The 13,022-nt window shown below is 40.3% G+C and overlaps 1 protein-coding gene across 1 annotated transcript; it reads left to right on the forward strand.

Annotated features, from left to right (window-relative positions):
- Positions 1-674: 674 nt before the first annotated feature.
- LOC116296945 (uncharacterized) lies at positions 675-12,788 on the forward strand. The gene is made up of 10 exons (XM_031705068.2): positions 675-892; positions 1,521-1,602; positions 1,796-2,642; positions 5,181-5,465; positions 6,568-6,665; positions 7,280-7,338; positions 8,894-9,080; positions 9,899-10,092; positions 10,897-10,969; positions 11,574-12,788. The coding sequence occupies exons 3-10, from the start codon at positions 2,512-2,514 to the stop codon at positions 11,744-11,746; spliced, it is 1,200 nt and encodes a 399-aa protein (XP_031560928.1). The 5' UTR covers positions 675-892; positions 1,521-1,602; positions 1,796-2,511; the 3' UTR covers positions 11,747-12,788.
- Positions 12,789-13,022: the final 234 nt, after the last annotated feature.

Genomic DNA, 13,022 nt, shown 5'->3' on the forward strand with positions numbered 1-13,022 from the left:
CTTCACTGGAAGGAAAGGTTGCCGGACATTTTTGTACCTAGGTGAAGTGCTTGCTCGATATTTTTTTGGGGACTTGCGTAGAAAGCCAATTGCTCAACGGCCCTATTTCATAATGACGTCACATCAAACATACTATCGTTTTAACGCTAGGGATCATGGTCGCTGGAGGGGGATGGAATGACAACGACACATCTCAATCTCAACAATTCACAATGAAATTTGGTTTATGAGCTTGTGAAGGCAAGAACAACTAGATATTACGCTAAATATCTCGAAAAAAGAGAATTAAGCTTAAATTTAGCCTGAATTTTTATCATTTTAGCCGATGTAAACAAACCGTGACGTCATTATGATATAGGGCAATTATCTAAAAAAAATCTACCAGTTTTGTCTGTAATCACAGAGTGGGACAATCACGAACGGAACCCTCAGATCCATGCTAGGTGAAAGCCCAAGATCAAATTGGAATTTAGAAGTTGATTTTTGCAGAGGAAGGAAAACCGGAGAACCTGGAAAACCCTCGAAGCACAGGAGAAAGCCAACAAACAACTCTACTCACATACGAAACCGAGCACGGCGGGGCTCGAACTCGGGTCGCATTGGTGAGAGGCGGCGCATTAGCAGGGCACGCCGACCCGTGCTTCCCTTCAATGGTCCGGGATCCGTCCTTTACACTTAGTACCATTAACCAGGACGCACATCTGACTTCCATACGTGTTTGGTACAAGAACAAATACCATCCACACCCCAGTCTGTCATTCCGATGGATAAACTAGTGCATTTAATCTATAATGGCATCTGCTTCATTAAATACTGCATGGCCTTATAGTCTTTGTGCATGGAATAACAAAGCACACCGAAACTGAAGACGAAAGATTAGAGCTTTATACCGGTATGAGAAAATCGTAGTTCTCTTGTTTTGCAACTAAATCATTTTGACCTCTCTTCTGATATCTCACGCGCCAACAACTCAACTTAATCTCCCTGCAAGAAATCTTTTGCCACTGAACTTCGGCATGTCAAATATTAAATCGCCAAGTAAAGGTAGGGCATTTGACGTAAAATGTAAACGAAACTCGGAGTTTTATTGATAGCGCGCGACCGCGAAAGAATCCGAAAGACGCGCGCAAGTGCAAGAAGTCATGTAAGAGTACTTTCCAATAAATCTTCAAACATAATATTCCTCATTTATCGTTTTATTAATTCGGATATCTGTCATGACGAATGGATTCCACCAAGTGTCCGCATTAAACACATTTGGCTATTATTTTACTGGTAATCAAGATTATCGTTTCCCTTGACCATGTAAGAGGGTAGCCTCCTTTGCAGCCGTTCTTAGGGTCGTCACGCAACGTTGCGTGACGACCCTAAGAACGGCTACAAAGGAGGCTAGTAAGAGGGCTGTGTGCGTAACTAATGTTTACAGATCAAGCGCTGAAAGCACCGCCATCAAACACTCAATATACCATTAGTAGAGCGCTTTGAAGTTTTCTCATCAAGGCCTCTTACTGTTTATCCAGTACTTGTTATCGTTAGTCTACGAAGATGACCCACAGACATTCAATATACTAGGACCTTTACTGACATCTGGCCACCTAACTGGTATGTAAGCTTCTCTCATATATATAAATCCATATAGTAAATCCATATATATCTACATTTGCAGTCAATCCGACTTGAGGATCAGGAACTATTGAACCCTGCTAGTCAACATGCTATGAGTTAAGAGATCAGCGCTTTTTCTACCATTCTTAGAATCAACAAATTACTGATCTTTTCCCATCTTGTCTTTCAGTTCGGATATCGACTCCACGGATCACCACAGACGACAGATCCAGCCACCGAGTCTAGTTCCACGTCGGGGACCAATTTTCTTTCCTTCCTGTTCCTATTCCTTATTACCAAGGGTGGCATTTGATAGAATGGGCGATGTCCAGGAGAAAAATAAAGCGGGGAGACAGAGGAGGTATTGCTGAAACTGGGACTGAAACCGTCTAAGGGTTCAAGGAAGAATCTTTCAAGAACCAGAAGGAATGTTTTGGCATGGTGTTAGGTTTGCCAAAACAAACCCCACTGTCAAACTTTCAATGAAATACTATTCAAGATTGGTTTTCCAAAAGGAATTGACTGCCCTGCCCCTTAAAAGTACTCACAGGTCAATCAAAACAGATTCGCTTTCACTTGATACCAATTAAGTCTCTGTCGTCAGAGGAGATATCGTCACTTAGTCGCTTTGTTATCGTATCAAGTTCGCACTGTGGGTCTGAACCAACAGAAAAAAGTCTTTATTCGCGCGCCTGGAGCCTCGTATTTATATCTCTCCCCAGAAACTATACAATCGTTTGTCATTGCAAAAGAATTTAGAGACCAACAGTAAGGGACTTGGCAAATACTTTACCCAAGTGTTCATTCAATCTCAATAACAAGACAGTAAAATTTATAAGTAACTTTATAATACAAACGAACTTACTGGAATCAGCCAGTCTTGTCGCGGAGAACTACTGTATAGCAATGGAACGTGTGAGTGTTTTAAGTGTGCTGCTTGCTGTATGTTTAGTTTGTTATTCCTCAGGAGTTTATCAATACGGAGGAACGTCCCTATATCTTTATAAAGATGGCCAGAACAACAGACCTGAGCAAAGGTAGGTTAATCATTTCAAATCTATCTATTTTATATACGGACACTTAGATAGATATTGGCACATTGTCAGTTAGCTTTCCCGTACGTAGAGTTACATCATTGAATTTCATTCATTCAGTGATCAATGTGGGAAGATTTAAAAATAGTCAAAATAATACCAAAGTGTTCTAGTTTAGTAATCGTGAGTTTTATAGTGGCGGTTGAAGTCGCGGCACATATTCATCACACTCACACACTCGTGGGTCTTCACGAATGGAAACGTGAGGAGTTACCGTTATTAAAAGGCGATTTCTTGACGCGAAAGAAGTCACAGAGTAAAATCAGTTTTAAGCGATTTATGTTTTCGCTAAGCCATTGAGATTATTCGACCGCTCGCCGGCTGGCTACGGCAAAAGAATTTGAGGGATTTACTCAAAAGATATAATTAAAAAACAAACAAGACAGTTAACATTTGGTGGATTAAATAATATAGTCATATCAACTTCAATATTTTCAAATGAATTTTTGAATTAGTTTTATCAAATCTTAGTCTGCCTGATTGAAATCATTCAGTTCGTTTTGCATTTGTTTTAGTTTATCTACGTAGTACGGTTTAAGTGCTTGGCTAATTACTTGAGATCATTTCTGTAGCATGAAACAACAACACCGTTTTTGTTCTTTGTTTACAAAGCTTCATCGATGATTTTTGCAGCTGCTACGAACCAGTGTTGTTCTTGCAGTACTTCTGATTGCTCAGCAGAAGTTTATCACGACTCTCAACCCACAACCACACCGTCAGATACGCATAAAAAAACCTAGTCAAAAGAAAGAAAAAAACATACAAGCATTCTATCTATATAAAAAAAAAAAATGCAGACAAATTGATGTGGAATTTTTCAAAATTAGGAGTTACGACATTTTAATGTAGTTTAAAATGAAATTGTAGTGACTAGTGTAGTATAAAATCTTTCGGTGACATATTAATAAAAATGGTTTAAGCTCTGATCGAAACGCAAGGACATGAACAATGTTTTGTAATTTTTGATTTTTTTCAGTGGGAAAATAAGAAATTGTGACAGCTTCAACTTCTTCGGAATTTTAGCTCGGGGAAAATCTTCTGGCAAACAAAACTAATTAAGTTAACAAAGTAATTTTTCCAACATAAGTTTTCAATTGCATCAATGTCATGTGAACATGTGAATGCCTTAGTGAATTTACAACAAGCAAATTATGGCAATCTTGTTGCAGAATCCGGAAGCAAAGGTTGATTATACGCCCTCCAGCCATCCAGTCCTATAGTGATGGAATTCAACAACAGGAAATGCGGTCACTAATGAATTATTAATGTATGGGTAGTTTAGATACTTAGAGTATCATTAGAGAGGTTCGTATGAATGGCAAATCACCATGTTGTAACCGTAACGAATCTTATCTGTGACTGTAACTACGCTTGCGATTGCATGAATTACTCAGGAAGATGATGACCCGGGGTTTAGTTGAATCAGTCAAGGGGTTCTTATCTCTATCTATAATGCATGTTATCAGCCGCATCTTTTGACTCCAGCATTGAATTTCAAGAGAGGAATAGCCTTATCGCTATCAAATCAGTGGTCAGGCTTTAACCTGTAATAAAATCGATAACAATGTCGATGAAAACCACAGGAATGCGACATACTTTAACCATATGCCTGTATATGCAAGTGACAGACGTTCTATTATCTTTACACAAGGATGCAGAGAATGGCTTCAAAGGTCCTCTAATTCCCTCCTTATTTCCAATATGGTTTCTATTTTGCCCCCTAAGCAGCCCCACAATGCACTGTAATGCCAACTCGACCCACTTTCTTCCTCAACCTCGGAATGGCTAATACTAATGCGAAAACATGATCCAATCCTAGATGAAACAACCTCTGGGCTGATCTATGTCAGGGCATGGCTAACTTACAGATCAAACCCTAGATGAAATAATCTCTGGGCTGATCTATGTCAGGGCATGGCTAACTCACAGATCAAACCCTAGATGAAACAATCTCTGGGCTGATCTAATTCAGGGCATGGCTAACTTACAGATCAAACCCTAGATGAAACAATCTCTGGGCTGATCTAATTCAGGGCATGGCTAACTCACAGATCAAACCCTGTAACAACCTCTGGGCTTATCTAAGTCAGGGCATGGCTAACTCACAGATCAAATCCTAGATGAAACAATCTCTGGGCTTATCTAAGTCAGGGCATGGCTAACTCACAGATCAAACCCTGAAACAATCTCTGATCATGAGCTGATATGTGTCGGGTCACGGCTAACTCACAGATCAAATGGGAATATAATTAGTGTGTTAGATGTGGTCGAGGGAGGAAAACCACAGAGAACTCGGAGAAAATCGGCGAATCAAGGGAGAGGCCTAACAAACTCTGCTCACATGTGATGTCAAGTTCAGGAATCGAACCTGAGGCCCCAGAAGTAAGAGACGACTACACTACCACTACACCACCGACTCTTTCTTTCTCTATTTATTCTCTATTCATAGTTTAATCACGACATATCCCTATTACCTTTCAGTCAAGGTTATGGTTATTTGCCTCTTTACAAAGGCGCCAACTCTAAGCCACCCGTTAACAGACCTCCAGCAGAACCCTTATCTTACACGACCACTAGCACTTCCGACCAGAACCCGACCATCCAGGTAGACGGAGGTTCTGTAACTGGTCATGGTGGCTCAGGAAGATTTTGCTTGTTTGAAACTGCGCGTCAAGTACCTTGTCCCGTGGCTGTCAACAAGAAGGTTAAGCAGAATTACCGTTATTACTGTGGCAACCTGTTCCAGAAATTCTGCTCCGGTCAGAGGTAAGAAAAAACCCCTCAGGATAAGCCGGCTCAGTAGATTAACGAAGGACTGATAGATTGTGGTGGAATGTTAATTACAGTAGTAATAATCCGTGGACGCCACACTGAGTAAAGCCTTGGTTAGCATGGTTAGTACCTGGATGCGGGGTGACCCGGAACTTTTACCTATAGTCAGAGTTTTGACCGATCCTCATTTTCGCCTTTTCTTCTCATTCTAAAGATACTTTAAGAGATACAAACATTTTGAGGTTTTTTCCCCTTTAACCCTAAATAGCAACACATTCTTGTGTACCCAAAAACTTTGGCAGTCCCCTTGCGAGAAAATTCATTTCCAGTTTCACGGTCGTTCCCGCCAAGGACAATATAATTACTCTTGGCTTAATAGACAGACCTCTTTACTTTCGTTGTTTGTTGTACCATTACAAACCATGTGATGCCACTCTTGGAGGTTTATCATTTTCATATATCTATATAAATATTTTTGAATGTTCATCATAAATGAAATCCCCACCACCACCACCATCATCATGAAGATGATTCTCATGTAGGGGAATGTCACGTGTCAAATGTACCTTTATATAAATCACGCATAAAGCTATGACGTATAGTTGTGCGAGGCATATGCCGGAACTTCCAGGTTTTTTTGGCGCGCGGTCGCCGTGTGTAGAGGGGATTTCTGGGAGTAATCTGATTGGCTGATACTCAGGCAATACTATATAGTGTATTGTATATAATATGCCTAGTCACCTCATGCCAGAGAAGCCGTAAACAAGAATCCGATGTAAGGATGAAATACAAAATTCTTTTTTTCCCTACCAGAGTGTTTGTATCTCCTTTTAAAAGTATTTTAAGCAGTATGATTTATGATTTATGATTTATGATTTATGATTTATGATTTATGATTTATGATTTATGATTTATGATTTATGATTTATATAGCGCCCTTTAATATGCGGATATAATCAAAGGCGCTTTACATGAGTTGTGAATGACAGATTGCTTTATGCAATTTACAAACATGAGAGATGGTTAGTATGAAGTGTAGGCAGTAAATACCTTTTGGCGCTCACTCATATGTGATGGTATTAATCTACGTATACAGATGGGTATATTTGCCCGAATACAAAATCGAGATGAAGACCGTCTATACCACTGTACGAGGTTGTTGTCCAGGATTCTCTGGACCCAGGTGTGATAAAAGTAAGTTCAAGACAGAACATTACCTATTGCTGCCTACTCATACCTCATACTCAAACTAGCTAGGCGGTATCTATGAGGATCTACTATCCCTGCCAAAATATGTTGGCACAACTAAAACATCGAACAACGTTGTACACGTCTCCCCTCATAGGCGGATCCAGAACCATTTCAGGAAAAGTGTGTATGGCGGTATATATGAGGTCGACAAGGAAGATCTTCAATCCCTGCCAAAAGTTGTTGACACGGTGGGGGGCTTGAAAGCCAAATTCCTTTCAAAGAACCCTTACTTTTGTAATTTTGGGTCATTTTCTAATTGTTGGTTTGTCCATAACTACACGTTGTTATATTGGATGAATTACTGAAAGACAACGGGAAGCCATTTCAAGGTTACGGCATGTCGCACCATGTACGTGCTGTAAGTCAGCACTATATTTCCTATGCACGCTCCAGGCAGGTCGTTTCGTGTTAGTGTTGTAAGTCAATACCGTTTGTTTCCTACTCATGAAAACCACTTCTTATATAATGTCAGTAAGAATGATGATGATATTTGTACTCTTTATGCACTGAGCTAGAGGTGAAGTTAAACGCTCACGATGTAATTCTTGTTTCCATAGCATGTTTTAACTGCACTGTGTTCGATAGTTGGCAGAAGAGACTCCAAGCTGTCGAAAGGGTAACATTATCAACATAATCAAATGTCACAACCCTTTCAATATTAGTTTAATTAGAAATCTTCTTACTTTAGGATCTTAAGTGGGGTGAAGTCATAGCGGTAAGGCGCTTGTCTTCAATTCACTGGGGTCATCTCTTATTGTGAAGTTTGAAACAGCGATTATTATTAATTTGATTCTATAAATATAAAACATGTGCAAGATAAGACTAAAGACACCCCCACGTCAATTTGTTGAATCTTTTCTTTTTGCCCTAGCTTAAAAACCCATACAAAACAGTTCATATGCTATGGGTCCATTATATAGACCAAAGGGCCATTAATGAGGGGAAAATTACTTATCTTAATAATATAGGTAAGTTGTAGTGCTTGGGAACGAGGTTATTCCGGGCGAAAGCCCTTGGAATTAAATTCGGAAAAATTAATTTCCGACCTCGCTGGGATTCGAACCCACGACCTTCGGAATTGTACTACCGATGCTCTACCAGCTGAGCTAGAGGTCAGACTGAGAGCAGGCCGGGGTGAAATAGATGTTAGGTCGCGGTAATTATGATGCAAAGATGAGAGTATGTGGACCGCGTGGCACTAATGAAATAGTAGAAGATAATATAGGTAAGTTGTAGTGCTTGGGAACGAGGTTATTCCGGGCGAAAGCCCTTGGAATTAAATTCGGAAAAATTAATTTAAAAATTAATTATTATCTTCTACTATTTCATTAGTGCCACGCGGTCCACATACTCTCATCTTTGTATCTTAATAATACAGCTTCTCATTAATCCTATGTTGGTAACTGTCCAATTATTTTCTTAATTGGACAGGTCTTGTTGATATGGGATTAATTTGGCAGCTATATAATTAATAGGTAATGGGATTTCATGCTCCCCAATCAAGAAATAATTAAACTCGAAAAATTCCTCTGTCAAATTGGACTCGGCCTACGGCCTCATCCAATTTTGTCAGTCCTCGGAATTTTCCTCGTCCAATTATTTCAATTATTTTTTACATATACTAATTAATTAATTAATTAATTTTCATTATCCATTCCTTACTCCCTCGCAAAAATAATATTTAATTTTACACGCACCCTCTAACCACCCCTATGCGTACGCCCCTGAAATCTGTGAATTCCAAATGATGTGACAGATTACGCAAGAACTCTGCCAAGCATAGGACAACCGACAAGCTCTACCCATGCACACAAGACGTCGAGTTCAATCGGAAATCGATTCCAGGTCACATTACTGGGCTAATTCATAACACCAGTCACGCGTGGAATGTTCATCAGCGGAAATGCAAGTCTTCAATAGAATTCTTTCGGGTCGAACACACGATTTGTAGCAATATTGAGATGGACAGACTTTTGTCATCTAATTGAAATCTAGCCATTGTGTAGTCCAAAAATGGACCCACCAACAAAAATAGACCCACTATTCAGAGGATTGTGGCGGGTCCAGTTTATGCAGTTATGGGGCAGCAATTGTCCAGATGCGATGCTCTAAGCACATTGCTAAGTTATTACCACAAACTTACCTCACGAAATGTTTTCATTATTCTTTAGCTGCTGAAAGGATCACCTTCTCCTCCCAAACCACACTTAACTAATGGAGTTGGGCAATTAGGACCCCGCGGACCTGCCGGGCCACCCGGTCCCCAAGGACCTGCTGGGCCCCAGGGTGCCGATGGACCTGCTGGTCGCAAGGGTTCCGCAGGACCCCCAGGACCCAAGGGTTCCGCCGGACCACCAGGTACTTTTCACGCCTTATTTTCCCTCGTACTAGACCGTTTAAATTTAGATTTGCAATTAACATGCTTTCTTTCTATGAACATGTTTCTTTATATGCCATTCCAAGGTTGAGGGGAAAAAGTTTGCATTACAATGCATTGTGGACCTGTTTTGGGGGACAAATTTCCAAGATGACGTCTATATATTTCGTCCCCTAGAACAGTCCTAAAACTTACTGTAATGCCAACTCGACCCGAATTTTTCCTTTACTTCAGAATGGCTAATATGTGGCTGGTGAATCTTAAAAGTTGACCATGCTTTTTTGTGGTATGTCTTGCTATACAGTCCTTTGCCTAAACGTCGTTTGATCGGCTTCATCCCTACGCGCCTAGACCGAAAAGGATCATAAGGATAATTAATTCACAGATACTAGCTGCCGCATATGTTATCTAACACGTCTTAAGCAAGTTGTACTGGACTGGAAATACTAAAGTTTTGGCTCTTATCCCCAAAGTAACCTAATTCGAAGCTACTATCTGTAGCCGGCGATAACTCGTCTGAACAGCGCTCAAGCAGATAATCTTTTAGCGCCTGTACGTTGTCGATATTTGGGACAACATCCTTATGGAATATGATGTGAAACGCCTCTTGCTTTCCTTTGTGCATTTTGCCCTCCATTGTGCATTGTGTCACCGACTGATAGAGAACAATTAATTATTCGTGTTAATTTACCCGTTATCCTTTTCGGTCTAGGCCCGTAGGGATGATCCAACCAACGACAACGTTTAGTCAAAGGACTGTATACCACGGTCGTCCAAATCTGTTGTGTTCATTTTGTAGGTCTATCAATACCTGGCCCAAAAGGATCCTTAGGGCTTCCTGGCCGTCCGGGTGAATCGATCGTTGGCCCCGCTGGACCTCGAGGACTACCTGGCATCCAGGGAAAACCAGGACCCCCGGGACTCCCGGGTGTACCGGGTATACCTGGAAGAAGATCCCCAACTGTTGTGTCTGGCGGAGAACATCCTACTTCCGTAAGAGACAATACATGTTGCATTAACCAGCTGAGCGGTAAACTATATTTCCGCCAATCACAGCGCGTTAAGCTGTTTTGCCGCCGGCGCTCATTCCCAGGCTACTGTAACCCAACCCGTATTTTTCTGTGTTCTATTAACGTGTCAACAAGAAGCAGAAATATGGAAAGGAAGAAAAAAACTATTTCACTTTATCGCCGTGTTTACTTACGTTCTTCCAAGCTCCAAAAATGCTTAGGGCCGATCATTTTACCACTCATGCTTTGTTCGCCGCGTTCACCCATCAACTGGAAGAGAATCGATATTAGTGGTAGCACCTTTGTCTATAGTTGGGCTTTGGACCAGCATATTTTATCGCTATTAAGCCGGCTGGCTGATGGCCATCCTCTGGGAGAATTGCCAAGTGGTCGCTAACGGGAGGTTGGCCGAGAGGTTTGAACGGATATTAAAATACAAAACAAAAGCCACAAATTCAATCCAGGACAAGGGTGATTCCTTTTTAATTTTCGTATTAGCCTCGCATTCAAGATAATTTTGAGAAGGGTCCTTTGGTGCTAAAACCTTAATTTCTTTGGGACTTTGACAAGTGGCCTCCGAAATTGCAAAATATTTTCAAGACGCCAAAATGAGTGTTTTCGCCGCTGAGTCGCTAAAAACTGTCAAGGTAGTTGCCAATAGAACAACAGTTTCAAATACGAAAGGCTGATTGATATAATTGAATATGCTAGCTTGAACTCAAGATTTTTTGTTTGACTATTCATTTGTTTTGATTTTATTCAGTAATCTGTTTCGGTCATTTTTTAGACTATGGATATGAAAGACCTTATGGAAGAGTTTTCTGCTTTGCTTTTTAGAGTGAAAGAACTCGAAGACAGAGGTAAGTGGCCTGCGTACATCCAAAAACCTGCCGAGTTGTTGAAATCACTGAAATATGAAAAAACAAGCGCTCTAGTTTCACAATCACCGCATGAAGGAAGCAGATCGATAGGGAAAGGGGTTTTGAGCCTAGAATCTTGTCAAGCCTCATTATCTTCCCCATTATAACCATTCCGAAGTTGAGGAATAAAAAACTGGGCGAAGTTGGCATTGCAGTGCACTGTGGCGCTGTTTTAGTGGACATATTTCAAAAAAGGCATCTATTTTGCTCCCTAAAATGTCCCAAAATACACTGCGATTACAACTCGACCCAGTTTTTTTCTCGATCTCGGAATGGCTATGAACATGGCGACCTGTATCGTTCTGAGGATAAAATAATTGAATTAAATTTTTGAAGGAATAACTAGGAAATACGAATAATACAGGCACATAGCGGATAGCTGGTCACTGACCAATATCGATATTTTGCCCAGTTTCATCCAATATGTTTCTTACGTCATAATTATAACAGTTATTTCTTAAAAAAATATATAAGAGATCAGAGTGGTTCATACATGTTTCTGTTTCTACTTCTACTATCCAACTAAATGCTTTCGTTGTTTTAGTCGAAGCGTGCAACTGCCCTGTGCGGAGAGAGCCAGCTCTAAAGCCAACAGATCAGATTCCCAGAACCGTAAGACGATACCCAAGCCCCCCTAAAGAACGGATCCCACCAACGCCCGAAAAGGAAGTAGTCCCGACCACCCCTGATGACATGTTTGGTCCTCCTGCATTGTAAATAAATAAAGATTGATGTAAAGCTATTATAACTGGACTAGTGGGGAGAGGAGGTCTTTAGAGGAACTTAATTATGACTGGAGAAGCCTTAGTACGGTATAGGGACTTTATATATTAAGTGTTTTGATCGGATGGTGTTCATTTTGTTGTCTTGATTAAAGACCCATTGCCACTTACCGTGATGCACCGCAGTCACAGATGAATTTCGTGGTCCATGAAATTCAAAGATTCATATATTGAATAATAACTTCATATTAAATCCTTTTCCGACATAGCACTAAGGCACAATAATGATTCTTTTACATTCTTTCAAGAGTTTATTCAAAAGGTTGGAATTGTTTTTTCGGTGGTGACACGATTCAAAATGTAAACAAATTGTGATGCATCACGGTAAGTGGCAATGGGTCTTTAATTGATTTATTTCGGAATCCAATTTAAATAAAAGAGTTAAAAGAGTTGAACGCAGCACCGTCGCCGTCACGAACACAGCGGTCATAGCGTGGGCCCATACCGTAAGGTTTTTTATGTCATACATCTAGTCTAAAGTTTACAAACATTTTTATGGATCCCCTTTCTAGGTTAAGAAAACTCACAAGGGCTATACAATAGGAAAGGACTAAGCAGAAAAATGAAATAGACAAGACATGGCGCAACGTTTAGTGTCCCCACTGTTAATGTTTCTATTGTAACTTTACCCAAAATGCCGGCTATGACGTCGCGTTGATAACACACGTCACATGTGACGACAAATGACGTCACATATACGTGTTGCCTGTTACAACGTGCACGTGTGTTTGAAACAACACCGTACACGTGAATTCAGATTGGCTGTCTTATTTATAGACCTTTTCTGAAATAGAGAACATGGTGCATTGTGGTCCATATCTTCGGTACAATTGCCTTTGTTCCTCATGCCTTGTTGTTTGTACCGAAGCTAAACCACAATGCATCCTGTTTATCGAACTAAGAAAAGGCCTAAAGGTACATCCATTGATCTATCTGAACAGAAAATCGAAAAATTAAATAAACTTTACTTTCTTTTTGTCCTGCGTCTTCTGCAGCAGATATCTCAAATACGCCATCATGCGGTCTACCCTGTTGATGTAACTGCAAAGTGTTGTTAAAGGTGTTGTTTTTAATCGCGCAATAATACTGTAGGACAAGAAGGCAAGAAAATTGTCTAGTGTTTCCACAACCTTTAGGGCTATTTGCTTAGTTATAAAACAGTTTTTAAAAAGAATCTGTAATTTTGGTTTATTAAAATCAGTTTTTTTAAA

The sequence above is a fragment of the Actinia tenebrosa genome, unplaced genomic scaffold (assembly GCF_029948245.1).
Source record: "Actinia tenebrosa isolate PJP-AT-01 unplaced genomic scaffold, QUT_ActTen_1.0 PGA_scaffold4__44_contigs__length_22323623, whole genome shotgun sequence".
NCBI classification, from domain to species: Eukaryota; Metazoa; Cnidaria; class Anthozoa; order Actiniaria; family Actiniidae; genus Actinia; species Actinia tenebrosa.

What these genes read in the sequence shown, in the direction of transcription:
- LOC116296945 (XM_031705068.2), top strand. Translation starts at nt 2,512, where the DNA reads ATGGAACGTGTGAGTGTTTTAAGTGTGCTGCTTGCTGTATGTTTAGTT. An exon ending in AAATTCTGCTCCGGTCAGAG is followed by an intron (nt 5,466 to 6,567) that starts GTAAGAAAAAAC and finishes CTACGTATACAG; the next exon opens with ATGGGTATATTTGCCCGAAT. An exon ending in GGGTTCCGCCGGACCACCAG is followed by an intron (nt 9,081 to 9,898) that starts GTACTTTTCACG and finishes TTCATTTTGTAG; the next exon opens with GTCTATCAATACCTGGCCCA.